General features: G+C 41.1%; 1 protein-coding gene across 7 annotated transcripts in view; it reads right to left on the bottom strand.

Annotated features, from left to right (window-relative positions):
* PALM2AKAP2 (PALM2 and AKAP2 fusion) overlaps nt 1–27,190 on the bottom strand; it is a 280,261-nt gene that overhangs the window by 5,532 nt on the left and 247,539 nt on the right. For 5 of the 7 annotated variants that reach the window (XM_062600649.1, XM_062600651.1, XM_062600652.1 and 2 more), the window contains 3 exons: nt 15,889–18,268; nt 8,770–8,948; nt 5,286–5,324 (listed from right to left, as the gene is read on the bottom strand). In XM_062600649.1, the coding sequence (XP_062456633.1) occupies nt 5,286–5,324; nt 8,770–8,948; nt 15,889–18,268 (2,598 nt within the window). The remainder of the gene's footprint in view (nt 1–5,285; nt 5,325–8,769; nt 8,949–15,888; nt 18,269–27,190) is intronic. The other 2 variants (XM_062600650.1, XM_062600655.1) reach the window with 1 other exon arrangement.

Genomic DNA, 27,190 nt, shown 5'->3' with positions numbered 1-27,190 from the left:
GTGCAAGACCAAGGACTGATGATTTAAATTAAGTATTTGTGACTACTTTTGAACAGAAGGCTCAATGGAGAAACATCATTGATTGGACATCAGTGTATCTTCTTATTATCTTCTGCAGAGGAAGACAATAGAGTAGCTGCTCTAGGGTTAGCAACTGGCTGGAAAAAAACAGTGACTTTTTTAGATGGCACGAGCAAATATTGTTAGGAAGCAGAACAGCAAGGCCAGCATGGTATAATGACTAAATAAAATGCAGAAAATCCATTTTTTTCCTCCACTGGGCATTGAAACATATGTGAAAAAATACCAAATTCAGCATAAATTTCAAACTGAAATTACTGCTGTCACAGAGTAATGACATACTTAAATGATGTCTGCTGAACTTTGCCTGTAGATTTAGGCTAGCTGAATATAAAATAGATTTTACGCAATTTACAGCAGTTTCTGACCACAGTCCTCCTTTGCGGAAACTATCGTATTGCAAAGGTCTTTGACACTGGTTTGAAACAGTCAAGAATCTGAAACTGTGCAGATTTCTGCTTTGGATCAGTCAGCATTTCTTTCTCTCAAAAGAGAGAGTGACAGGGGAGAACGTGCTTTCTTCCATTTCTCATCTGTCTGCCCATGTACCCAAAAGATTGTCCACTCCGCAAATTTTACCAGTTGCTCCAATCTTTCTTCTCCCTTCTCCCTGATCATGATGGCTAAAACACTGCTGTGATCACTTTAATGTTGTGAACGCATTATACGGATTTACTTTCCCCAAATTTTGTTACTTTCATGCTGAAGGTCTGGACAAAATAGCTCCTATCTTCAAACCCAGGGACGGTACCACTGCCACGCAAGGGCAGTGTGGCTCGCTCCGTGATGCAGCATCCATGGGCAGCGGGAGAGCGGCTGCCTCCACACACTGTGCTGCTGCCTGCACTGTTTGCCCCACCCCTGGGCTTTGCACAGTGCTGACAGCTCAGTGTGAGAGCACTGAACATAAACTTAGACTTTACAGGAAAACAAGTATTCATGTCTGACTTACTATTAAACATTATCACAAGGGTTTCTAAGCTAAAGATCCATTTAGATTAGTTACTCCAGAAGACTTCTTTTAATTTATTGAAAAGAGTGTTCGGTCTAAAATAGTCCCAATTTTTACTATTTCACTTTACACTTTCTACAGAATACTGTAGTAATTGCAGTACAAAACTGCAATGACTGAGTGGAGGATCAGGTGTCCTCAGCATAGCATTGCATTCACCATCTAAGAAGCTACTCGCTTACAATAGCACCCTTTGATTTCCCCTGTAAATAATCTCCAGCAGACACCAGGTCTGACTGTAGAGTCATGAATACAGCATCCAGTGATTCTCTAAGGCTGGCTGAAGGAAAGTCTTCTGCTTGTTTCAGAGGTCTGTAATACACTCCATTCTGGACCACGTTGCAATACGCTACTTCAAGACTTCATAAAAGCCCTCACCAGTGATGGACACCAGCCCAGTAGGGCCCCCCCGGGGCGAAGATTTCCAAATTTGAGTCACCCATCACCCTCTGACAACTCAAAGCAGCTCACACTCTGCTGCCTGTGAGGTTACTGCAGTTTTCATTTGGCAATAACTGTACAGGCCTGGCCTAAATTTAAAACCTGCACGCTGCACCCAGAATCACCTATAGTTTTGTGCACTATCCGGAGAGTGACACTGCTGCACCCTAGCAAGGGGAGCAAATAGACTAGACTCACAGATCTGTATGTGGAATAAGCTGCTGCTGAGTCCCAGTGCCTGGCAGTCAGCTGCACCTCTGCAGCCTCTTTGATGATACCGTTGAGTAGAGGTAGCTGACCACAGAAATATCCCAATCCTGTCAGAAACATGGCTTGGATGCCAAGAGTGACCTAAGGCACTCAGGCATATAACCACATGCCAAAGGTGTATACTGGAGACCAGAAATGTGAATAGACACCTTATTTATCACTGCTGTTCTCTGCATTTTATCACTTGTCTAGAATGACTACTAAAATTGGCTTTTAAGCTCAGTAAAGATCCCAAATTGGACAATTTACTCATGGTATCATCTCATAAACAAAATACCACGTCAGTGAAAAAAGCAATGTGATATAACATAGGTCTCACAATTTGACCACCAACTGCATTAAAAGAAGAAGAATTTGGAGATCAGAAATAAAAGTGAAGGCAAATATATAAAAATACATAGAGCTGTAAAAACTGTTATTCACCTCTCTCTGTTGAAAAAAACTGATGTGTGGATCTTGTGGTTGCAGCTCTGAGTTCTTACTAGGAATTACAGAAGGCTCTTGACAGATTTCATTTAAGATAGTGAAGATTTGAAAAAAAAAAAATAATAAAGACTGAAACAGCCACCATAGCCAGTTTCAAGATTAAACCATCTCTCCATTTGTGAGACAGAAATCAGTCTTCCCTGAGTTAACCCATTTCCCTCCAACAGACATAGTAACAAGTTATTAAAAAGCTTTAGTCCAGAACGTATTTATCCCAAGCACTTGGTGCTGAATAGCATTTAGTACTATGCTGTACAGGCTCATTTTTATTTAATAGTAGAAGCAACACTGAAGCTGAAGCAAAATTATGTTTCTTGAGCCTAACATTTTAATGATTCTTCCCATTTGGACCTGGAAGAAGCTTCAAGCAAAGAAAAAAAAAAAAAAAAAAAAAAGGTCTGAGTCTCTAAATTCTACCAGTTCCATGCACAAAAAAGCATTGCACAAGACACCTTTGTAGAAGCACAAAGGGCACAAAAAACCAGAAACACAAATGCAGGAAGCAGACTGACTGTTCCTGTAGATATTATCACTCCTTCTCAGTAACAAAACACTAAATGCTTTAGTAGACAACTAAAACTACGGTGGGACAAAAATTACCTACTCCTTTGGTAAAAAGACTTTTTCTTTACTGTATCTACATAGTGCTAATTCCTGAATATATCAGAAATTCAGTGAATGTAGTGAGGAGCAGGGAATCTGAAACAAAAATGTATTTATCTCAAGAAAGAATCAATTCTTACTGCTGCTGGTCACTATTAGAACATAAACTGTGTGTCCTGAGCCATGAGCTACAGCCTGCTGTTTTTTTTATCTCATAGTGCCTAGATTTTCAGCAGTCACTTTTAAAAATTCCACAAATACTACTTTCCGTAATCTCTCCTGCAGCATAGTGGGCATAAAGTAAACTCAGGATAATACCTGGCATATTTAAATAAAACTGTAGTTTTAAAGACAGAAGTAGAAGGCTTTGGGGATAAATACGATGTGTATATGTGAGGACATACAGGTTATCAGTCGCCTCTTGAAAACAATAGAGGACGTGCTCTTAACGCTGGCTCTAAGATTTTTAAGGTGGTAAACCACGCCAGATGAATGAAATAGGAGTGAAGACTAACGTGGTTTGTGGGTGACCAGCCTAACCTCAGGCGCTGCTGGGCTGCGTACACGAGAGGAGCTGTAGGAGATCAACCATACGAGAGTCCCTGCCCACCACGTGCCTCGACTGCAGCTCGCTAAAACCTGCCTGCGCTGGAGGGGACCAGGGGGTCCCGCGAACGCACCAGCGCTCAGCTGGTCGTTCCCCTCCGCCGACATCAGAGGGGAAGTGGCGGTGTCCTGCGCGCTGTGCCTACGTCTGAAATAACCGTCTAACCTAGTTTTGCAGGGAATACTCCTCGTTCAGGAGCAGAAGCAGACTGCCGTAGTGCTGGTAAGCCTTGTCCTTCTGGAGCTTTCTGGTTGCAGCTGAGAACCTGTATCAAAAGGACTGGGACTGAAAAACGGCTTCGTGAGACTGAGACTTAGTAAAGGAGATTATGCAGGGGTATATTTTCATCTGTATACGAAATCACAGCTTTTTACAACATCACTTCTCATCTTTCACACTTTTCTCATTTACGCCCATTCTTTTCTAGCTTATCACTCCTTGCATCAATGCCTGTTTTATAAGAAGACATGTAACCGTTCCCAGCAGAACGGGGTTGTAATTTAGGCATGCAAAATCCACACCTAGGTTTCTGCCTCCTACACTACATCAAGTGCTCTGGACATTACTGACTGTTTGTAAATTGTAATCCAGATTGTTTCACAGACATTATGAAGAAGAAGAGGCCCAGACTATGTTTAACACCAGGTCTTGGAAAGTACACTGCTACCGGACTGACTAAATCTCTGTAGATGTTCTACATAACACAAACCATTGGATGGTATCAATGAGACAAACACACACTCATGAATCTGAAAGAGTATAGATTTTACTGCGCTTTACTTCTGAGGTCAGAAAATGTTTAGACATTTGTCTTGGGGCAGCTCATATGGTCAAAGTATGTTACAGAACTGGAGAAATAGCGGAAAGCAAGTGTTTGTAATGAAAATCTGCTTCCAGACAGATGAATGTCAGTCAGTATCAGGATTTGTTTGTGTTTCTTAGAGAGGTCTGGATTTATGCATCCATCTATATAGAAAACTACAGGTAATTCAAGTGCCCCCATTGTTGAACACATAATCCCTAAAAACATGGCAAAAACGTAGCTAGTATCAACTTCCTGCTCTTAAAGTTGAAGCATTTGGCAGAATCCAGCTTTGGAGGGATAAAGACTGCAAGTTTCTGCCTCATACATTGTGGCAAAATACCAAGTGTCGGTGAAAACACACTTTCTTTACTAGGTCTGGGTCTCTTCTAAGCAGTGACCAACATCGGTGCTAAGCTGTGAGACTGTTATCAGTCATCTTATGGTAACGCACAGGGATGAGGACAAGTACACAAAATTCACCAGAGACTGCAAGCTTGAATTTGACTGTGCTTCCAAAGATGAAAGGTTGGTGTGTTCATTCTTTCACAAAATGCTGTGTATTTTGATACTATTATATACACTATAATTGCAGATAAAGGAAACAGAGCATTTTTCTTCAGCAGTTGAGGGTGCTTGAGGTTTAGCTTTACCAGCTAAATGAGAGCAGGAATTAGAGAGCAGAAGAGTTCTCATTTCATATACCAGGAATATCCCAGTCTTGGACAACAGCTTCCATCCCTCTAATTACAGTCCCTCCCACTCCAGAAATTGAAATGGCAATGAGAATCCAAGGGTCAGAAAACCGGACACACAAATATTTGTTGATGGGAGATAAGAAGGAATATCCCCCATATGCATTTGCATCACAGTTTTGATAGGAAACACCACTGGCACGCAGTATGAAAATGCAAACTGCAGCAACATGCATTTGAAATCACCATGCAAGAGGAAGCAAAAATAAATAAGCAGTTGAAAAGTACCTCAGAAGTAACCTTGCTAGACAGTAATTTACAGGTGTACTGGTAGAAAGGGAAAAGACCAGCATTAGTACATCGAACAAACATGTTACAACCAGGAAACAAGAACAAATTAAACCGAAGAACTGGCACATCCCAGAGAACAGGATTTCAAGCAGCTTGATGTCAAAAAAAAAAAAAAAAAAAAAAAAAAAAAAAAAAAAAAAGTCAGTTTGGTGTTTTTTTAATGACATTGCTTGGCCAGTTTAAGTCTTGTTTACCAATGTTTACACATTCTCTTTGGAAGAAACTGCCCCTGGCCTGAGCAGGAGGGTTCTTCCAAAAGCAGATGCAGTTGATTTGCCCTCTATCTCTGAAAGGCAAACCTGTGACCCCAGTAGGCACTTCCATGTTGCAACTCCTGGATCTGGGAGGTATGGCAGCAGTGGTGGTGGTTACTGCAGAAGTCGAGTGGATGTCCTGCTGAAACTACTCTCCTACCATTTGATGTGTCTGGTTCAGGAAGAAATCAAAACTCTCAACATCAGTATTACTGTTTTGCTCAACATTTGCTACAGAATTTCCTTGTCAATGGACATTAAACTCTGGACAATCTCATCTCTGTAACTGTGGCTTCTTACTTTTGCACCTGCGGTGCTGGCTCTGTCAGCTTTGCATGGTTGCAAGGTGCACTAGAGCACGGTGGCACAATGGACTGACTCCTTCTGGTATTTGGGAAAGTTTCTGCTACCCTTCACTAATGAACAGCAATTTTGAGCCACACTCCATCTCTCAGGATTTGATGTCTAAAGTGGCAGCTGTCTGTCTGGTTGTTATGTTCCTTCCTATACTGCATTTCATATGTTTTTAAAATAGGCCAGTGGATGCTCTATTCTGTTTCATTAGATCCAGAGATCCTTTTTCTGATCACATTCTCAAAAGGCTTCTGCTGACAAATCAAAACTACTTGCTGTTTAAATAATTATTGCTTAGCCTGGCATGTAAAATACTTGGTTGGTGGTATGAGTGCAGCAAGGCAAAGTGCACTTTTAATTTGAATTCTCTTTCCTCTGCCCATGGTGGGAGTTATTTACAAAAGGAGAGAAGAAAAAGACAGGGAAGAGAAAGCAAACATTGCAGCTAGTTTGAGGATGCTCTACCTTAACTCTGCAGGATATTGTCCCTAACAGCATTTTGGATAGGCAACAGCAAGAGTGTCAGCTGTGTTTGGCTACATGTAACTGCCATAGAGAATGAGAGAACAAAAACAAACTGCAGCTCTACAGGACTTCAGTGGGGCTCTGTAAATTAAATACAGCCTTGACAATTTGTTCCAGAAAAGGATCTGGCCCACAAGTTGTCTGACTGGTACTAATGCTCTGGCAGTATATCGTTGGGCAGTTAACTGCTTGAGCAGTTTTAGCAGCAGCGGACAGCTGGGCTGATACCCACAGCATGCCTTTTCTTCGAGATACTGCCTAGACCGGCATTCTCAATCAAGACATCAGGCACTCTTCAAATTGCAAGAAGAAACAAGGCAATTCTGGCCAACTTCTTTTCTAGGAGGCACGTGTGCAACTTTGCAAACATTAGCAGAGTTGCACTCGTAACGGAGAAGAGAGAGTTTGGCCTTTCACGCTAACGACATCTTATAATGTCTTATATGTGCTAGAACATGTACAACAAACAGCATGTAACTACACCATAATTGTGTGAAAAGATTTCAACCACAAACCATTGCTTAGTAGGCTGGGTAAGGCACCTTCACTCATCACGAGGGTCCGGGAAAAGAACATGATGAGTGTGTGTCCGAATGTTACCTCTTATGCAAAGCAATCTCTCCACTGTGCCAAGATATTAAACCAAAAGATTGATCAAAGTTAATTGCAGGGTTCTTGAAGACCAGTTCTGCTTTTCATTATCTAAGTCTTATGCCTTTCACTTTATTAAAGTTACTCCTAGTTTCTTCAAAGGGAATGAGAAGGAGCACCTAACATATCTCCCAAATGCTTCTGAGCCCCATTCAGTGACACTGCAGGACAGGGAACACCCAGGGAAATACTGGGGAGCTATTAATGAAAACTCCCCATTACAGGAGGAGGAGTCAGCTGATATATGACAGAGGGCTCTGGAAAGAGAGGGGAAACTGGAGAGTAACTTATTCACAAGACATGGCCCCACTGTTGGGCAGAACAAGGTAAGTTTCTTTGTGTGAGCTTTCTTCTATACAGAGGCAGGGAACCTGACCGACAATTTGACCTTACTCCAGTAAAGCCAGTGGGAATTTTTTCCATGACTTCACTGGAAGCAGGAACCAGAAAATTTCTGGTGTAAGCCAGAAATTCATCTGTTTACACTTCAGATCAGCTCTCCTACTGTATGTAATTTAATGAGCAGAAATGCAATGTCATGTCATTCCTTCTGATATTAATTAACTTATGCTACTGCTCAATATTCATCAGAAATGATTAAAAGTGCCAGACTTAGATGTGCTGGTATTGACATTATATACCTTCACTTCTATAGATCTTATAAGAGTTCACCTCTAAATGAAAGTTATTAGAAAACAGTTTATTTGGAGTGTGAGCTCCTTGGAACTGGGATAGCCTTTCTGGAATGTCTGGGAGATGCCTGGAAAATTGTGGTTGCTTCACCACGTGTATAACAATGACTGTTTAAGGAATTTTATGTCTCACTTTTACATTTTGCATTCCTTGTCCACAGTATTAATGAATCTGAATGAGAAACAGCTTGTGCTTTGGCGGGAAACAGGTTGCATAGAGTATGTGCCTAAATGTTGATAGTTTCAGCTATGAAACTCATAGCTGGTCTTACTATTGCCTCCAATAAAGAACATTATAATTGGGTTAAACACTATTAGGGTAACCACTAAAATGCAGGCACTCATTTCATAAACTGAAAGCAGAGCTTGGACTAATTTTCCATTTCTGCTTGTGTGGAAGAAGGATGATATTTCCAGCAGGAAAGAGCATACTGTCCATTGAAGAATCCGAGTTAATTTTTGAAACACTTCCAGTCCAATACTGTAGTTATGTGAGAGATATTGCTTGTGGGGAAATTATCCACTTATGTTGAAACCCTGAACACACTGAATTTGAGCTTTGGGAGTCAACAGGCACAGCACGAACACATGCCTGATCCACTAAGTTCAAAGAACAGCTAAAATGGCTCACTGCAGGGTCTTTGTGATGTGTGAATTAAAACAGCTGACCAACTGCAGGGCAGCTACTTACTGCCCTTATTATTAACTTAAATAAAATCAATTCATTACAATGAAAATTAATACGATTTTCTTTTAATATTTGCATTGACACTCTTTTTTCCTTCCCATTGCCCCTTATCCTTCCATTTCAAACATATGGGCCATACAGTATATTAAAATCCTCGATGATTCTAGGTAGCTGAATATTTTGTTTTCTGAATGTTGGTTGTCATGAATCATGTTATCTATTGTACAGCAAAGAGTGAAAAAGAAAAGTGTACTTACACTGCTATCATCCATCCTTTCTCGTCTTTTAGTTTTGTGTGTTTCATAATCTTCCATGAGGGTCTGCATCAAGTTCTTAGGTCGCTGGGCTCCTGCAGGCTCCTCAGGGGGGAGCTCGGACTGTGAGATGGGGCCCTCGGTGGCTGGAGATAAAGGAGGCTTGATCTTCTCTATCTTTCCTGCAATGACACGAAAAGGAATGACCCTTCTAAATGAATAGCCATGCTTCCAAAGGAATACAGCCAGAGAAATATTTTCAGCAAGGACTGAGTAAAGAAACAGTCTGTAATGAAATTTATGAAGCAATCTGATAAATCAGAATAATCAACAGATGTTTAAAAGGGACCCCTTCTTCCTGAAATCCACCATATCAATACATTACAAAATATTTTTATAAAACCTAGCAAAGTTACCAAATTATACAATGTAGATCTAACCTACCATGAGAGCTTACAGTAATAGTGGGCTCTCTGCTCCTGCCCACATAACTCATGACCTGGAAAATTACAGGGTGATTTTCTTCAGACTCAGACAACAAAATGCACAGGAGCCTGAATTGTACTCCGGGGAGCACTCATTCAACTTCCAGAGAAGGCAGTTGGTTAAAACTGTGTTGGCTTTTTTTCTTCTTTTAGAGTTTCTCATTTGCTTTGAAGAACTAAAAAACTTTGGGTAAGTCCTCAGTATCATTCTTCCCTGGAACTACTTTCTGTAAGCACAGAGGGTGCTCTGGAAGTGATGATGGAAGGAAAGGACCACGGTGCAGAAAGGAATGGGATCGCTGTGCCCCATTCTGTAGGGACAGAAGAATCTGAGGCCTTCCACACTCCTGGCTGAAGTGTAACTCATCTATTCAGACCAGGCAGAAACATATTCTTATCAGGAGGAAAGGAAATCCTGAAGCAAAATCAGGTTCCCTTTTCCATGACATGGAAGTTCTTGGAAATCAGACCATCCAACAGATAGGGGAGAAGGTGGGTGAGATAATGAAAAAGAACACAAATAAGTAAAATAACCAGAAGGACTGTGGCGGATTTTCAATTAAACTTTGTTTTGCTGAGACGAATGAAAAATCTAGTTGCTTGTCAAGAAAGTGTCATAATCCTGGCAACCACTAGAGAGCAGTTTTGAAAGCTCCTGTAAGGCTCAGCCGGATTTATTTTTAAAGAAGCGAAACTTGAGTGAACACTACAGATGCCTTTTACAAGAAATCCCCTTGCTGGGTTCGTTTCATTTCTGACCAGTATGGAAAATCCCGACATCACTAGCTTCTTGTTACAACCTTAGGTTAAACTAGCCTGTGCGGCAATCAGGCTGGGATTTCATCCCCAAAGCTGCCTCACTCTTCCAGAGCTGTAGCACATATTTCTGCAGGACCAGGTTTTGTCTTGATTATACCGCTTGGTCTCACACATATCTGAGAAGTACACGGCCAAAATAGGAACCAACAAGAGGTCCTGAATCATCCAGCTGCATCCACGTGTGTTAGCTAAAAATGTCCAGAAGAAAAAAAGTAGGAACAACTTTTATGCTGCTGTTTAAATCCAGAGTAAAAAAATCTATAGAAAGTAAAAGGCCTGATTAGGGGCCAGATACCTTGCTGCATTACTTTACTTTTATACTCTCAGCTGTCCACTGAGCTTTTGTATTTTCCCTCAAGGACACAAGCATTATGTCACAGCTGTTCAGAACCAAAGACAAACCCCCCGCCTGAAAAGTACTTCTTCCACCCTGACACCCTTAGGAAAACAGTGCAAAGTGTAGGCTTCAGGAATCTGCATTTATGAAAGAGGATTCCTCCAAGAAGATCCATCTGCCCTGGACTGGGAAAGGGAGGATCAATTTCTGTCTTGCTACAGCAGTCTTGCAGCACCATGCACCTCTTTGGGGCATGTCGTGCACAGCATCACAGCAAATAGTGTCACAGCTGCCTTTTCAGAGATTGAGAAGAGACTGAGAAGCCAAGGCACAAAAAAGATTTTCCCATAGCAAAATGGTAGCTTATTGGCTTGGATCCAGAAGGAATGAAGCTTATACAACCATTTTCTTTGCGTGTGTATTTGTATTCCACCAACAACTTGGCAACTCATGGCCTAATTTCAACTACATTTGACATAAGAGTAAGTCGCTCTTAAGTTCCTAAAAATGTTGTGAAAGAAGGCAACCAAGTGGAAGAGAGAGATCCTACCAGTCAAATCACTGGTAGAAGTAATTGGCACAGCCCTTCATGAGGTTGTGGTTAAATGATAGGGTGGCTGAAGCTTCAGGGATCTCAGAACCACTGCAGGAAAGCACTATGAAATTGAAGCACAGATGTGGTTCAGCAGAGACTTACTCTGCCAGCTTAGTCTGCGTTGGAAATGCTGGTGAGTTAATATTATTCTGGCAGGTTTTCATCCTGAAAAGGTACTGTCTCATGCATTAGATGTCCTGATGCATCTAGCAAAAGGCATAAATTCATTGTAAGACACCATGTTAACAGGCACTTTCTTCTTCTGTGGTCATACATGCACACCTGATCCACATAGACACTGCTGATGATACTTGCTCAAATCTAAAATGAACAAACATGAAGCTGGGGTCTAACTCAAAGGGAAATAGGATCACATTTGGATACCAGCAAAACTACAGCCTGCAAGTCATTGTTGCAGTTTAAATGTAATTATCAGTAGTATTTTTCCCTTGAGGTGATCCCTCGAAATCCCTTCTAGAGCTGTTGCAAAATATTGAGTACAAGTTAAAACATCTGAAATCTTCACTTTCTATTTTAAAGGATTCTATGTTCTGTGACCTCAGTTCTGGTGATATTCCTCCCCCCCCCCGGCTTCAAGAAACCAGGGAATCTGGATTTTCAGGAAGTTCCTGGAATTTGATTTCTTTGCCATTCCTGCCTCTTATACTATTTGGGGGCCGGGAACAGCTGCTTTTACAGAGAATGCTCTTCCTTAGCCCTGGGAGGGGAAGAAAAAAGAAGCTCAGGAAAGAGGGAACTCAGAGCTGCTGTTATGTCCCTACGTAAAGTAAAACTTGTGGAAGAGCTAGATCCAGACCAGTTTTGCCCTAAGCAAAACCTCTGCACAGTTCTGGGAGCAAAAGGAATTTTGAAGAAGATATCTACCCACCCCTTGCAGCCTGACAGGTATCCCAACGCTCACTGCAATCTGGGGAGGGATAGACTGTGCATGCCCTAACAGCTGGCTGCAAAACCAATGGCAGTGAAAAAATGGCCAAGGAGAGGCTTTGGGACAAAGGTACTTACCACCACGAAGTAATCTGCAGGTACCAAGTACTTTCCTGTAGCAGTAACTACAATACAGAGGACAGGGCAGGGGATGGGACTTCACACAGCTAGCAGTTGCACTCATTGTACAGACACTGTTGCATTTTTAAGATAACTGCACAGCAGAGAAAACATTTCAAAAGAAGGTATTTCAGCAAGATGGATTGCTTCAGGAAACTAGTCAATGCTAAAGCCATAGGATGGTTAAAGTGTGTGCAAAACCCCCCTTCCCAGTAATATGGAGCCTCATTACTAGTCTAGGTGACAAGTGGGCCTCTTTAGTTTTCTTGAGCAGCAAGTGAGAAGCATGAATATGGAAACAAACAAGCAGAAGAAAACAACTATATTGCCCCACTCTGAGACCTTTCCTATTTCATATATTTTTTCCACTAGGTAGGGAATAAGTGAATAAATTAGAAATGAAGTGGGCTAGGTAGGAAGTTGATCCAGCAGGATACTCTCCTGGAGGTGTTCACGGAGTGAGAGATAAGCACCCTGGAAGAATCCTTGTAGAAGAGAATGAGGAACTTTGCTTTTTTCATACTAATGCTTATGAAAGGGTAAGGAAACGGTTCTTCCATAAACTCAGAGGCTTCATTTCCTCTCTGGTCTTCTCCAAAATTCTCATTTTAAAAAGGTGTTCACACATGGGCATTATACATGATTCTTATTCTTTATACTTACGCTGGGCATTAGAAATTTTGTGTTGCCCACAGTCAGTGAAAATATATTTTCCCAAAGTCTCTGCTTTTCTTCTCACTCCACAAAAAGTATCTTCAGGCTGTGGTAGAACCTTAAAAGTTTCTTTCCAGTAGGCGTCTACTGGTGAAAAATGAAAGTGACAAATGGTCTCAGATTCAAGTGGCTCTTCTGACAGTGGCTTACATCTACACCTGTTACTGAGGAGTAGAAAGCCAGCATGCACACGTTCCTTAGAGAGGAATGGCTATATGATATTTAAAGATCAGTAATTATTTGCATCCATAAATTGCAACAGCTCCTCTGGGTTTTTGCCATCCATTGAAATTCTCCCATCTAATTAATTGACAGAGAATGACAGAAGATGGCTGCTTGGCTGTAGGTACTCCCTGATGTGCATGCAGATGGTGCCGAGCTCCTGCACATGAGTGCGGGGAGCCCAACATGCCCTGTAAGGCAGAGGTTTATTCACAAATGTCACAAAAGAAGATGTAGCAGCTTCAGGAAGGCTTCTACTAGGCATTGCTTCTCAGGTTAGAGACTCATCATAACTGAATCAAAACCTTGTGTGTAATCACAGCTCAAAAATACACTTCCTATGATGAACAGGATTACCAAGGCCACGTACTAACTATATTAAGTTAGATGCAAATGCTTCATAGTCTAAGTACTCATAATAAAGGGAAAAAGGGACCAGCAAATGTACACTGCAGCATCTCATGTCACACACTCACCATCTTTGAATAAACGAACTATTGAAGGCTCTCTGCCATTCTGACCTGTAGGCACTGTGGGTTGCCTGCATATGGTAGAAGAAAACCATCACATTGCTGTTTGACTGCTCAACACCTTGCCAGTGCCACAGGTGCTGCAGCAAAATAGCCCAGGAACTGCTTACATTTAAATACAGTTCCACAGAGTTTTTGAGATCCATGGTATTTCTCTAAGCACCCTGAAGCAATTGTTTGCATTTTTTGAATTTGCTCAGGCAAATGTAACTGCTTGTGAAAAATTTGGAAAGATTCTTTCCCCTTTCTCACATTACCTTGGAAGAGGTCTTTTCCTGTCTATGCACAACAGCTAGTCCTCATGGTAATGAAATTACAGCATGTCTTGCTATGGTGGCCTGAGATGGATTAAAAAACTGCCTCTAAACAACTCCAACAGTTTTAAAGGATGCTTGCTGTCTAACTGCTTTTTCTCCCCTTATGTTCCAGTCTTGTATTAGCTATTTTCCTCAGAACTTAATGTATCTTCCAACCTTTACTACAGTAAATACTAAAATGTCAACAGTAAAAAGGTTTTATTATTGGGAGCCACTCTGGCTTGCACTGAGCAGTTGGCAGACATGAACTTAAGTGTCACTGCCTGCGATAGAAAGTTGTATGTCAGGGCAAAAACAGCTTGTTTGTTATCTGAAGTAATTAGCAGCTATTTCACACATACGCCCACATGAATGCATTAATCTTCCACATTTCAGTCAAAATAGCAGCTCAGTTCATTGCAGTCCTTTTTCTGTGGTTTGTGTTTCTTTTATCCACAGAATGACAATTCAAAGCAGTGAGATCGGATGGGAATCCTAAATAATTGGGGACCACTAGGAGTCCTAGTAAAGCTGCTCTGCCCAGTCCATTGTAAGCACTGAAGACAGCAGTCCTTCTAAAATCACTCACAAGTTAAATGTAACCAATCTAAGTCTCATTTCAAGCACTTGGAGGTACAGATGAAGCTGTTTTTGAAGGTAGGGATGAGCTTACTTCTTACTTTTAGACTGTAAAGAACTGAGGCCCACGGTCCTACGTCTCTCTCATCTGGCAAGACAACATTACTCAAAATATCCCATTTATTACAATTTCTGGAGATTCCCTTCCAAAAATCTTTTTCTATAAGCATAATAATAGTAATAGCACTTCAAAGAAATTGTCACATCTGTTACATGTCTTGACAAGAAACACAGACTAAAATCATTTCCTTTACAGAAGAAACAAAACCGAGTGTTAGCTATTTATGCACTGCATAACAATCCAAGTTCAAAATCAGACTGGGCAATGGACCCAGACCTAACTCAAGCTTGCCACAACTTTCAAAAGAAAAGGCTCATCTCCCACAGTTTTTATTCAAGCATTGCTGGCTCAGATTTGTATCATCAGAAATAAGGATGGAATTTAAGTACTCTGGCTAATTTTATATTTCTTCATGAAGATCACTTTTGGCAAAATCTTTTAAGGACTTCTAAAGAATATATGTAGATCTATTCTCACAAAGAAACAAGATGGATATTTGTCTTTCCCCCCCCCCTTTTTTTTTTTTTTTTTTGTAATGATGTATATTTTACGATATATTAAGAAAATATGAGAACTTGGTTTCATTTATTGAAAGGGGCCAGGGAGAGCAATTTTCTACTAATTTTTACCCTGTAACTGTTTTGAAAGAAAGCACATGAATGCAGTAGGTAATCAGTCATAAGTAAGTGGACTTCTAATGAATCTAAATAAGTACTTTCTGATTAACTCCAGTAGTCCTATTTAACTCCGGTACTGAATGGCATCTGACAGCTCTAGAGATCTTTTTACTAGACAAAGTTCATTAGAAAAAAACAAGAAATATGAGATAACAGCAAAGCAAAACACAGAAAGAAATCTGATTCAAGCCCCCAAATCTATAGATCTCAGCAAGCTTTACATTTCCTTATAAGAGAATATAAAGCCTTAATAAAAAAAAATCTTTCTATGATCACCTTTCAAATAGCCACCTAGCTGTGAAAAATCTTGCTATCTTTCCAGCTGATGATCCTAAATTTCAGTGGGAGATCTGAGCAGCACAGTGACAAAAATGGCATGAGATGAATAGAGCTCAGGTTTTTTATAGACTGATCAGTATGGTAGTTAAGTCCTCAAGTAACACATCTGTGAAAAAGCAAAAATGTTCATATGATTGTCATGAGCCTTTCTCCAGAGGAAATACCTCCTCCTTCCCCTTTCTCCCCCCTTGAATAATTCAGTTTCCAGGCAGAAAAAATCACGACAACTCTTCTGCCCTTAGCAAAACAAACATGACAGATTCACCCGCAAAGGCCAAACAAAGAATCTGACCTGACCCTAGTCATGTTTCATTTCCCCTCCTGTGCTTTGGACTCTTACCAGGTGCAGTTTTGTAAGAGACTGTTCTGGTGGGCAGGGGTGGTGCACTCTTCACAAGAGGGCTCGGGGTGACCTGTAGACCTTGCCTCTGCCTCTTCAGCTCCTCTTCTCTTTCCTGGGCTGCTCTGATCTCTTCTTCTATCATTGACAACGTCCGCTGCTTCCTTGACCGTAATTTGAAAGGGCCCATGGTCACTTCAGGCTCTTGTGTGGCAAGGATGGAGGCGGTGCTTCTCAGCTCAGCTGCTTCCGAATACTTGCTAAAATAGCTGACTTCTTGCCTATTTTCCTCCACAAGGAATGGCTGGCTGGCTGAGGATATAGGTGATGGCTGCAAAGTCTTCTGTTCCCTGAGTCCTGAGTCTTCCTCTTCTGAAGTCTTTGGTATTGTATCCCTTTTTTCTTGAACAGGAGAAGACACCTGGGGTGGCTCAAACATAGGGCTCTGCTGCTCCTCAGAGCATGGCACTGGCCCAGTGGCTGACTGCTCTTCAACTGAGATCTCCTGCTCTGCCATGATTTTCTCTTGCTTACAGCCTGTTTTGTCTGCCTGTTCTGCTATGGCTTGTTGGATTGCGTTTTGAACTAGCAGGCCGGCGTGATACTCCAGTTGGTCATCAATTAGCATGGTGTCTGCCAGGGTAGAGGAAGGTGAGTCAAAGCCTGGGTCACTGAATGACTTGGAAACACCTTCCCCTCTGCACTCGGCAGGAGTGTCAGTCTGGGGGGTCTGCGGCAGGGAGAAATCGGCCAGTGAGCTTTCCTGGAGGGCGCTCATGGTCTCATTGGAGGCACCACTGTCACTGATGTTGTCCATGCTGAAGTCATTGGAAAGGGTCTCCAAGACGGTGGTATCCTGAGACCTTACAGACAAGTCATCTAAACCAGAATCTAATTCCTCTGGAGGAGAAGAGGCGCTGGTTGACTTTGAGAACTGGTCTAGCACACCCTGCCCGTCATCCTTCACCACAGTGAAGACCGCTCTTGCACTCATGAATTCACCATCCTCTGGCCACACTTTTGAAGTCTGTCCACTTCTGGGGCTGTCACTACATGGTAACTCTCTTACTGGATCGGCAGTGTTACTCTGAGCATTCATATCATCCTCTGAGCTACAAGAAACCTTTTGCACTTTGACAACAGCAACATCCTTATGCTCAGACTGTCCTGTTTGTCCATAGACAGAAACAGGTCTTGCCACAGAGGACAGTGGCCTGTCTACCTGTGAAGAACTGAGGCTCTTGTAGAATGGTTTGATGGAGAACATTTTGGGTGTCCCTGACCGCCTTGGTGGGACTTGACCCTGAGATGGACCTGAATGCTCCATTAGCTGGAATTGCTTCCTGGCAGCTGAGAAATCAATTTGCTCTGTGACAATATCCTCTTTTTTGATACTGACTGGTTCTGGTGGTACAAAGAAGCAGCTGACCTGTTTGGGGGATGTTGGTGTTGTACCTTGCTGCTGCTGCTTCTCTTTGCGCTCCTTGTACTTCTTGTGGGACTCCAGATGCTCTTCATCCAGTTGCTCTTCCAGGGTCTTCTCTTGTGGAGGGTTCCACCATTTGGCTGCGATGCTGGGGTTTTTCTTGACAGCCTGGTTTTTAATAAGTTCCCTTCTTTCCTTTTCAAGTTCCATCATTTCCTCTGATGGTCTCACTTTCCTGACTCTGTATTTTTCCTTCTCATCATCCTCTTCAAAGAGCTTAGATGGCTTTTTGTCTTCATGGAAGGCTCGTAGTTCAAACTTAGCCTCTTTCTTAAGGGTTGTAAAAGTTGTTTCTCCATCCTTAGAAGATCTTCTAGAACTGTTTGAAGAAGTAGGACTCCCTGGCACCTTCAGACTATCCCTAATGTCTTCTTTCAATCCCCCTGAAGAATGGCCATTAGATTTCAGGTTCTCATCACTTATACCAGCTTCACTCTGTTCAACCACCAAGGATGTCTGCTTGTCAGTGACATTTTCATCACTTTCACTGGGTACTGACTCATTAATGGACGTTCCTGAACCATCTACAAGAGAGACCACACTTGGTTCAGGAGAGGATGTTCCATTAAAGGTATTATCTACAGCAGAGTCACAGCAATTTGCCTCCAGTACTTCATCTAGATATCTGATCTCTTTAGCAACTTCACTATCCAGAGATTCATGCCTGTCCTTAAGTCCATTGTGGCTGGCAGAAGGGGAAAAGAAGTGGGTTTGATTGTCTACAGGATGTGGTGAAGCCACGGTGGTGATGCTTTTGTGCTCAGAAACTGGAACTTCAATTTCCATTTTCTCTTCCTTTGTAGCAAGCCCACTAGCTGGCTCCAGGAAATTGGCACAGTTTTGGTCTCTGTTTTTTCTCAACCTGATATCATCCTCAGGGATTCTGGAAGATTTCTAAAATGAAAGAGAACAAAATGATGATAAAGAAACAACATTTCATTTTATGCAGAGTAAATACCATCTGGAAAACAAATCCTAGCACTTATTAAGCTTGAAAGTAAAACAGATCTTCATAGCGCGGGAAAGCAGGGCAAATCATTAATACTTTCTTGCAAAAAATAGAAAGTTGCTTTACCTAAACTGGAAAACACACTAGAACAACAATAATCTTTTATTTAAATATCTCCCATCTTGTTATCATCCACCTCCTGTCACTGATGCTTGCATTCTGGTTTGCCACTAAAAAATTATCTTTATATTTCCAAGTTATTTATGACTAGACAGTTTAGTTTCTTCAAAGATTTACACCTGCAGCACACCACACCTAGCATCCTGGTATTTTAAAAATGCTTTCCATACCCCAAGGAAATCTCATAATGCTTCCATAGATGAAAAGTATTGCTGCCCCTGTTTTACACATACAGAAGCAGGAAGAGTAGGCGGTTCATCCCATGTCAGACAAAAAGACATGGGAACAGCAGGGGATGTTAATTTCTCAGTGGACCGGTCTTGGCCATCAAACAGGGCTGGAATTGCATTGTATCCTTCTGTAGCCCACATGGAAACCCACGCATAATGGGGCCTGGGAGACAGGATGTGTTCACAACTCCCACAGCATGGACAAAGCCACAGCGTGCATAGTGGGGACCAGCGTTATGGTCCCCTCCCTCCTACAGCTTCAATCTACATTGCAGATGGACTGGATCTGTTTTCCTCTCTGATGGGTCATCTCTGGTTTCAAGAAGGGGTTTTTGACAGATACTACTTCTGTTCTGGTATGGGGCAGATTTTACTTGTCAAGCAGCCTACTGAATTTCCTGGGAGTAAAGCTGTAAGAAATTTTTGATTAAGCTGCTAACAAATCACTGAATTTCTCAATAATTCTTCATTACTGAAAGGCAGATAAAGAAAGTACCAAAAGAAATGAAAATCTCGTTGTCTAAAATGCTTTTAAAGGAGAACTTGGTTACTCCTCATCAGAACACAATACAGTATGAAAACAAGTGAAATCGGAATTCACTTTGTCTAACATTTTAAAACAGCAACTTGATACATTCATGCCCCTGACTCCTTTTTCCACATGTGTTTTTATGTAGTATGACTGCTGAGGCACGGGCTTGGGAAGAGCAAACAACGTTAAGCAAAACTGTAAAACACAGCGGACACCCAACAATGGCCACCGTTGTCTGCCAGTCACATTCCCTTGCTGTCATTTATCATTAACCAACCTTACAGCAGAAAGTGATCAGCTATGAGCAAAATGGTGTTTACCAGTGACCTGAGCAATCACGCTGCCTCTAGGTTTACACAGGCAATAAAATGCATTTGGCAGAGAATTATAGCCAGACAGAAGAGCTCTATTTCTAAACACACTTTGAATGAACTTTCTGTCAAATTGTGCAGTTGTACATGCTTGAAGATAATGCTGGCTTCACTCATTAGACATTTTCTTCTTTATTGTGATTACAGAGTGGGAAAAACCTTTACAAAGGAAAAACTACCAATCTGCTTTTGTCTACTTACTTTAGTTGATCTCTTACCTAGTTTCATTTCTCTTTCTGTTGAATCTAATGGTTCTCTAACTTAAGCTGCTGGTAGTACTTTTCTTAAAGGTTACTGTATTTTTCACTATTTAAACATCTAAATGTAGTCAATTTTCCTTAGTTCCACTAAGGATGTATTGGAGAAATCACATGTTCTGCAAATATAAAGAGTCAGTATAAGAAGTCTGACTCTTTTAAGTGGGCACAGTAGGCATGAAAAAACAACCATTCTTTTAATGTGAAAGGGCAAGAATTGCTCTTGATTAGCCTGCAAAACTCCTGGTGACATGACACAGCAAGTACTCGTGTAACATCACTAACACAGCAAGTCTGATACTATAGTTTAAACCTGCTCTGGCTACCTCACTGGTGTGGAGCCAGGTGCTGTTACTTGGTGGAGGCTCTGTTAAAGGACATAACATAACAGGGACATAATTGCTTCCAATCAGATGAATCAAAACTACTAGTGACATTTGGAACCACACATCCTCGGCAGCCATGTCTCCAAAGGCTGCAGAAAATGATGTAATGAAATTACGCACCCCAGACAATCCACTCAATCACTAAATCACATCTCCTGCAGAGCTAAACTTGCAGCTGAACCATACCTGAGGGACTACTGGATGCTGTACTTCTAGTACCACTGTACAATAGATCTAAGAAAATGTCCCAGAGACTCCAGGCACCAAAGCATGTCAAGATCTAAGAAAATGTCCCAGAGACTCCAGGCACCAAAGCATGTCAATTTCCATCACTGTATTAATGCACAAACCATACTCAGGTCATGTCACACTTGGCTATTCAAATTACCTTTAGAGACAGAACCAAAGGTGAAGTATTTTATCAGTCGATTTCTTAATGAGTAAGAGTCCATCCTTTTATCATACCTGCAATCCGTAGCTCACAAATACGGCATACAAGTAATTAGCTAATCATGGCATGCAATTACAACAGTACAAATTCTGAAAGCACATGCATCTGTGTAATTGAGGTGGCGGATGTAATAGAGCAAGTATCTATTTAGACAGTAAAATCTATCAAGAAACATTGGTACTTATAGGGAGAAGACTTTTTTTGTCAGAGACTAGGAACAGGGAGTAGGGAGGAGGGCACTCAGTAGGGGAGAGATGCAGAGAAAATGGAGGAAGAGGGAGATATACGATTAAAAAACCCACCAGTTTTTCTCTCAGCATATTCTCATAGGATCTGTGGACATGTTCATTACATCATGATAACAAGGTGATGCTCCATATATTCTTAAGAAAAGTAGAATTCAATCTATCGATTAGTTAGCTGAAGAAAATAGCCAATAAAATCATGAGGATAGGAGTAACTGTCAAAACAAGTTTTTTTTTTTTTTTTTTCCAGCCACTCCAGGCCACAGAGCCTGTTCAGGAGAGTCTGGAAGGGCCTGGGAAAATGGTGCATTTTGGGATGATGCTGCTGCAGGTCAGAGGAGGTGTGGAGGATGAGGAAGGCAGAAGGACGCACATGGCCCCCCGCCTTGGCTGTTTTTACGGAAGGAGGCCAGCTTGCCAGGGGCCTGCTTTTGTTCCATGTGCAGTAAATATGTACCAGCAACTCTGTGTCTGCTGCCTATAGGGAGGAGACTTTTCAGAGCCTGTATCACTACAAAGGCCTGTAAGTTGGGAAAAGGCCCGCATTCAATCTTAATATTAGTGAGAAATACAGTGGTAACAGTGATTGCCATACTGCTAATCTAGATCCAGGTTTTCTGGAAGTCACTATCACATTTAAACAGTCTCCGAATATGCAATCATCTCCCTCTAAGTCAAGATGCAACAGGGTAATTGGTGTCATTTCTATAATGCTGCTGCACTTTGGTAAGCTGCAGTTATTAGCAGCTTAGAAAATGATTAGCATATTTCCTTGTTGGTTGAATTCTTCATTTACAAAAGTGCAAGTGTTTGTGCAATCAATTCTTTCAGGAGCGAAAAAATGTGGGCGTACTACGAGCAATCCAGCTAATACACCAGTGCCTTCCTTTGTTTCATGCAACAGAAAATGTCTATGACAGTAAGTGGGAGGCAAGCCTTCTGAGCCACATCCACATTCTTCTGAAGCACCAGCATGACAAAAAAAGGAAGCAAAAAAAAATATATATAAAAAGACATTTCATTAAACCCTTAATTAAAAACATTTTGTAGTTTAGGAAAACTAAAATATTGTCTCTTCATTGTGGGTTTCTACCAATTACTCCAGCCAAGTTGCAGCACAGATTTTAACACTATTGGTCTCCTGCCCTCACTAGCATTGCGCACTTATTTCCTCAGATTTCACTTTCATTTGAAGAGGTCATGTGCCACCATTGCTTTCCACTGCCAGATCATTGTGTTAGTGCTTTGTTCAAGCCTTTCCCTTTGGTTCTTGGATCTGCCCCTTGGGCCCACCATGTCTCTAGGAGTTCACAAGTGTAATGGAAAACCACAGCAACCACTTGCCAATCCATATCTCCCTGCTGATGTGAGTCATCTCCTTTCTCCTCACCTACAGTCTTCGCCTACCTTTCCAATGTCCCATTGCATATGTGAAGGAACCAAATGATCTATTTCCTTGGAGGCTGACTCTGGCAAAATTTCAAGAACTTGGCTGTTTTCATTCAACTTCTCCTTTTGAAGATGACAGTTATCATCTGCACCACAGATGGAGAGAGTTTCAAGCACTGTGAAGATATCAAACTTGTCAGCACCACTGTACTTCCAGTCACCCGGTCAAGTGAGAAACTTCCTAGCCAAGTCAGGGGGTTGTCTCACCCGCCCTCTGAACGGCAAAATTTTCTGTAGAAGAACACTACTGCAGGAAAATGCTGTAGGACTTTACCAGGAAGAAAAGTAAAAGCGAAGTGGTACTAACTCTGTCCTAGTGGTGGAGTCAAGGTGCCTAGCACTCACAACTAACATTTACTACTATGCAAAGGAGATGGAGAAAAAGTTTAGGTAACTGCAGCTACCCGTCCACTCAACGCAATCTCTCATCTCTCTGCTCTCCAGCCCAGTGCTCAGAAAGGTGCTGCCATCCCACCCATTTCTAGATGGGAATCACAGTCTAAACCATGCAGTGTCCAGTCCCATGGACACTTCTCCTCCTTGCACACTCCCACAGGATGCAGCCATCCTGTCTAGGTCTGGAAATGCAGTGGTGTCCCTCATCACCACAGGCACAGGACTGCTCCAGGTGGGAGTCTGTGCAGACACTAGTTTAGATAATGGGCCAAACACTTGTGTTTTGGAAAGCAGTTGTGCGGAGTTAAGAGAAGGCAGCAGCAAGGGAAAATCCCAATCCTGGGACTGGAAAAGAAAAGAGATGTTGACAGTGACAGTCTCCATTCCTTTGGGATGGAGAGGAATAAGATTGCTACTGACATTTCCAGCAAGAACTCCGTCTTTTCGTTAGTAAAAATTCACTAGCAAACAAAATATTGTTTTCTTGCGCCAGAGTGAAAATGTTGCATTTTCTCTAGGACACCTTTTTACTGACTCCTCAATACTTTTGAAAGTACCTTTGAAATGTTCTCCCCCCTCCCCCCCCCAAAAAAAAAAAAGAGGGAGATTTTTCCACTTAATGAAATTAGATAAAATTCAAATTTCAGAGAAAAAAAAATCACTCAAATCCTGTGGTTAAACTTTGTTGATATTAAGACATGTTGGATAGAGGCTGGCACTCCCTTCATTAGTAACGTTCATAATCCTCCCACTTGCAAAGGAGCAAAACCTGGTCAGTTCTTCTCACAGAGCAGTACACAGTGTATTCAATACACTGATGCAAACTGTTTTGGTGACTAAAACCCATTAGCTTTGAGCGTCAAAAGCAACGTTCTTTGTGAGCAACTGGCTACAATCTTGAGTGACTTGACTGAGCTAGTGAGACAATACTGCTGGCAAATTTTCTTCATGAAAAGCAGTTTCGTCTCCCTCTAGTTACCTCAGAAAAATGCACAATACACCCCCAAATCAATGCAACATCACACTATCTGCAAAAACAAAATGGTGGGGGCATTCTTTTGAAACGGAGATTGTAATAGAGCATGTTGGCAGCATAAATAAGTTGCTACTTTGAGAATTTGCTGTGTGACATTTTCTAAGTGGTTTTCTATATGTCTGGTTTTGTCTGTATTAGTGAAGGAGTTATGATTGCATTTGCTTGGAAAGCACGTGACAGGGTTTGCAATATTACTCTTCATTCCAGCTGAATCACAAACTTCAGCCTCCCCATGTGATACACAATAAGGCTCTTTTATCAAATCAAAATCCAATTTTCTTTTGCTAGTGTAATAAATTAAGAATGGAGAAAAGTGGGTCAAAAGAGAAAAAAATATGAATACTTTAATTGTGAGCATATACCATATGGCAGGCTATTTTAATGAAGAGTATGTATTGAATGATATTCTAACATTTCTCTATAGCTCAAATATTTTCTGTGCCCTCAGTGACAAATGGATTAAACTTGTTCTATGCAGCCAGGTTTCCATCTCTGGAATAACCCCAATTACTTTCCATTAAAGCCAAGGTATGCAAATTGGAAGCAATCTTCTCTAGGTAGGAGGTGACTGTATCTTTTAAGTGAGTTATTTTCTCTTACTCTAAAAATAAAGACCTGAGCTCTGTGAAGAATTTGCAGCCCTATCTGTTTGGATTTCAGTTATTGCTGCTGGGAAAAGAACAATAGATACCTTCCCTCTTGCAATTAAATGCTTGTGCATGTGTGGGAATAAAAAGTCCAAATGGACAATTACTTTTTACTAAATATTTTCATTTGTGCAAAGAACTGTACTTGTATGAAGCACAAGCATGGACAAAATGACTTACATGGAAATGAGTATTCAGCAACCAAAAGGCTGCCAGTTGCTAAACTAGAGGAAGTATCTCCTTTGATTAAAAAAAAAAGAAGAAGAAAAAAAGCGAGGGTCATATAACTCATTCAAGTATTTAAGAATGGCTGTTATATAGCTGGCGCTAGGCAACGCAGTATATATTCAAGTTGAGCAGACTAGGATTCTGCAGTACGTGGGGCTGGTCAGCTTCAATGTAAAAGCTCTGTTCAGTTTTAAAGTAAACAAGACGCAAATCTGAAATTACAGGAAGCTGTGATTAAACTTTCATTCAGAAACTGTGGCACCATTTCATAATGTCACATTCCACCACCCCCATTTTCTATCAGCACCAGATAACTGGATGCTTTGAAGAGCTCCAGAATAGCGCTTCACAAACTCTGAGGCAACAGAAGCTTCTGGCACACGAGAAATCAGTAAAATGGTGGTAACATGACTTCAGCTACAAGAACTTGTATTCAAAAGACCATTTTCTTGTTCTCTGCACTGCTCATTTCCTCTAACATTGGAGTGGTAAATGCAGTATACGAAAGCTTTTCATACAGAAGAATATTTTTCTCAACTCTTATCACTTTCATCAGTTAAAAGTCCAATACTGATGCTCCTTTCACTTCCAAATTGATTTTTATCTCAAAAGCAGAGCACAGCTAAATACTATCTCTTCAATTGCTTCACGCACTTCCTCCCCAGACAGAATAACCATGCAGCACATCCTGTTTGAAGGCATGGGAAATAAACCAGCACAAAAATATTAGCATATTAATTGACATAGATGGTGCTGATTGGTTATTACTTTCTAGCACTTTGTTAGATGTTTTTCTGAAGTCTTACTTCTCAGTGCCTTGCTTCTAAAATCTGTCTTTGTTCAAACATGAATGAAAGTTTCCAAAAGCCATGATATTTCCATTTACATATGCTGTGTTGCTAAGTCACCTGCAATGGTAAATATGATCTCCTGAAGCACACTGTTACCAACGAAAGTATAATGATTTGCTGGAGGAAATGAAGAACACTCTATCTTACTAACACATAGGGAGCACTACTCAATTAGAAGTTTGTACATTATATAGCAGGGAACACAAGGTATGAAACAACTTTTAATGAACAGAGGGAGAATTTTGGCTTCACAGTTAAAGGTCATAGATGAGGTCTTTTCACTGTGAACTGTTACATTTGCTGAGTCCACTTGGATAGACTCTGCTCAGTCAGCGCTAGTGGATCTGAGCTCAGACCTCTGTTGTTAGGAGTATTCTTTTATGTTCAGCCACTGGTTTGATGTGAAGAATGAGAAATCCCAGCTGAATAAAGATAGAAAGATATCCAGCTTAATAGTGTGCCCAATATAGATATCGACTTGAGCAGCACACGTATGAATGGAAAATCAGATTCATGCAATTCTGCAACTGAAATATACCTAACATATGTCAGAGATGGAACAACTACTCTGGTAAAGCATGATCTAAGCTCAGCAGGGAGTGGAAAGGATACTAAACTAAGTCTTACTTTCCATATTCTCTAACATGCCAAGACAATGTCAGTGCAAGGAAGGGGTGACCTTTTCGGTCACTTGCACAAGAAACAATGAGACAATGAGATTTCCAAAATTCCTTAGTCTTTTGAATTGGGGGCTTCCCATTCCATCTAAAGAATGAAGCTATAACCCTTTCTGTAAATGTGAGATCTTGAGAAAAATACTAGCTTGTTAACCATTTTGGTACATGGGAAAGTCAGAGATGTCTTCAGGACGGAATTTGGATTAGACAAAGGCGGAAGGAAGGCACTGAATGAACACGGAAGACAATACAGTTTACTTATTTTCCTAGCAGATCTGATGACTGCTAAGAAAACTGTTTTAATAAATCGGAGGAACAGAGATAAACGTGCAGTAAGTTTGGAAGGAAGCCTTCTGAGATGTATGAGTATAAAATTTAAATCTTCTGATGATAAAAGTTCTTCCACTGGTGGATACAGCTCTGTAAATCTTTTATAAATGGCCTAAACTGTGTTATCTGAAAGATGATGTATGAGCTCTCATACATCTGTGCAGAAGTGCTTTCACTGCTTACTTTCAAAGGCAATATAGAAGGAACTGAATGTTTTAACTGAAGTGAGTACCCATGAACAAGCATAACAGTTTAGCTCAGTTGGCTAGCACATGGGGCTAATAATGCCAAGGTCATGGGTTGGATACCCGTATGGGCCACTCGCTTGAGGGCTGGACTAGATGATCTCCAGAGGTCCCTTCCAAACTTACCAACTCTACGATTTTCTATAAATGAAGATAAAGATAGATGTATTTTTCACTTTTATTCACTTCCTACTTCATAAACATGAACTGCTGAAGATGATAGTGTGTTTTACTGACTGTTTCATAAAGTTTAATTTATACTTCCTGCACTTCTTAGGGGTATGACTACTCAAGATCTGCTGGAGTTTGATAGTAAGGAGTAAAAATGTAGAGAGGGATAAAGCAATAAATTATAT

This window comes from Rhea pennata, chromosome Z (assembly GCF_028389875.1).
Source record: "Rhea pennata isolate bPtePen1 chromosome Z, bPtePen1.pri, whole genome shotgun sequence".
Classification (NCBI taxonomy): Eukaryota; Metazoa; Chordata; class Aves; order Rheiformes; family Rheidae; genus Rhea; species Rhea pennata.
This window is presented reverse-complemented; position numbering and strand designations above follow the sequence as displayed.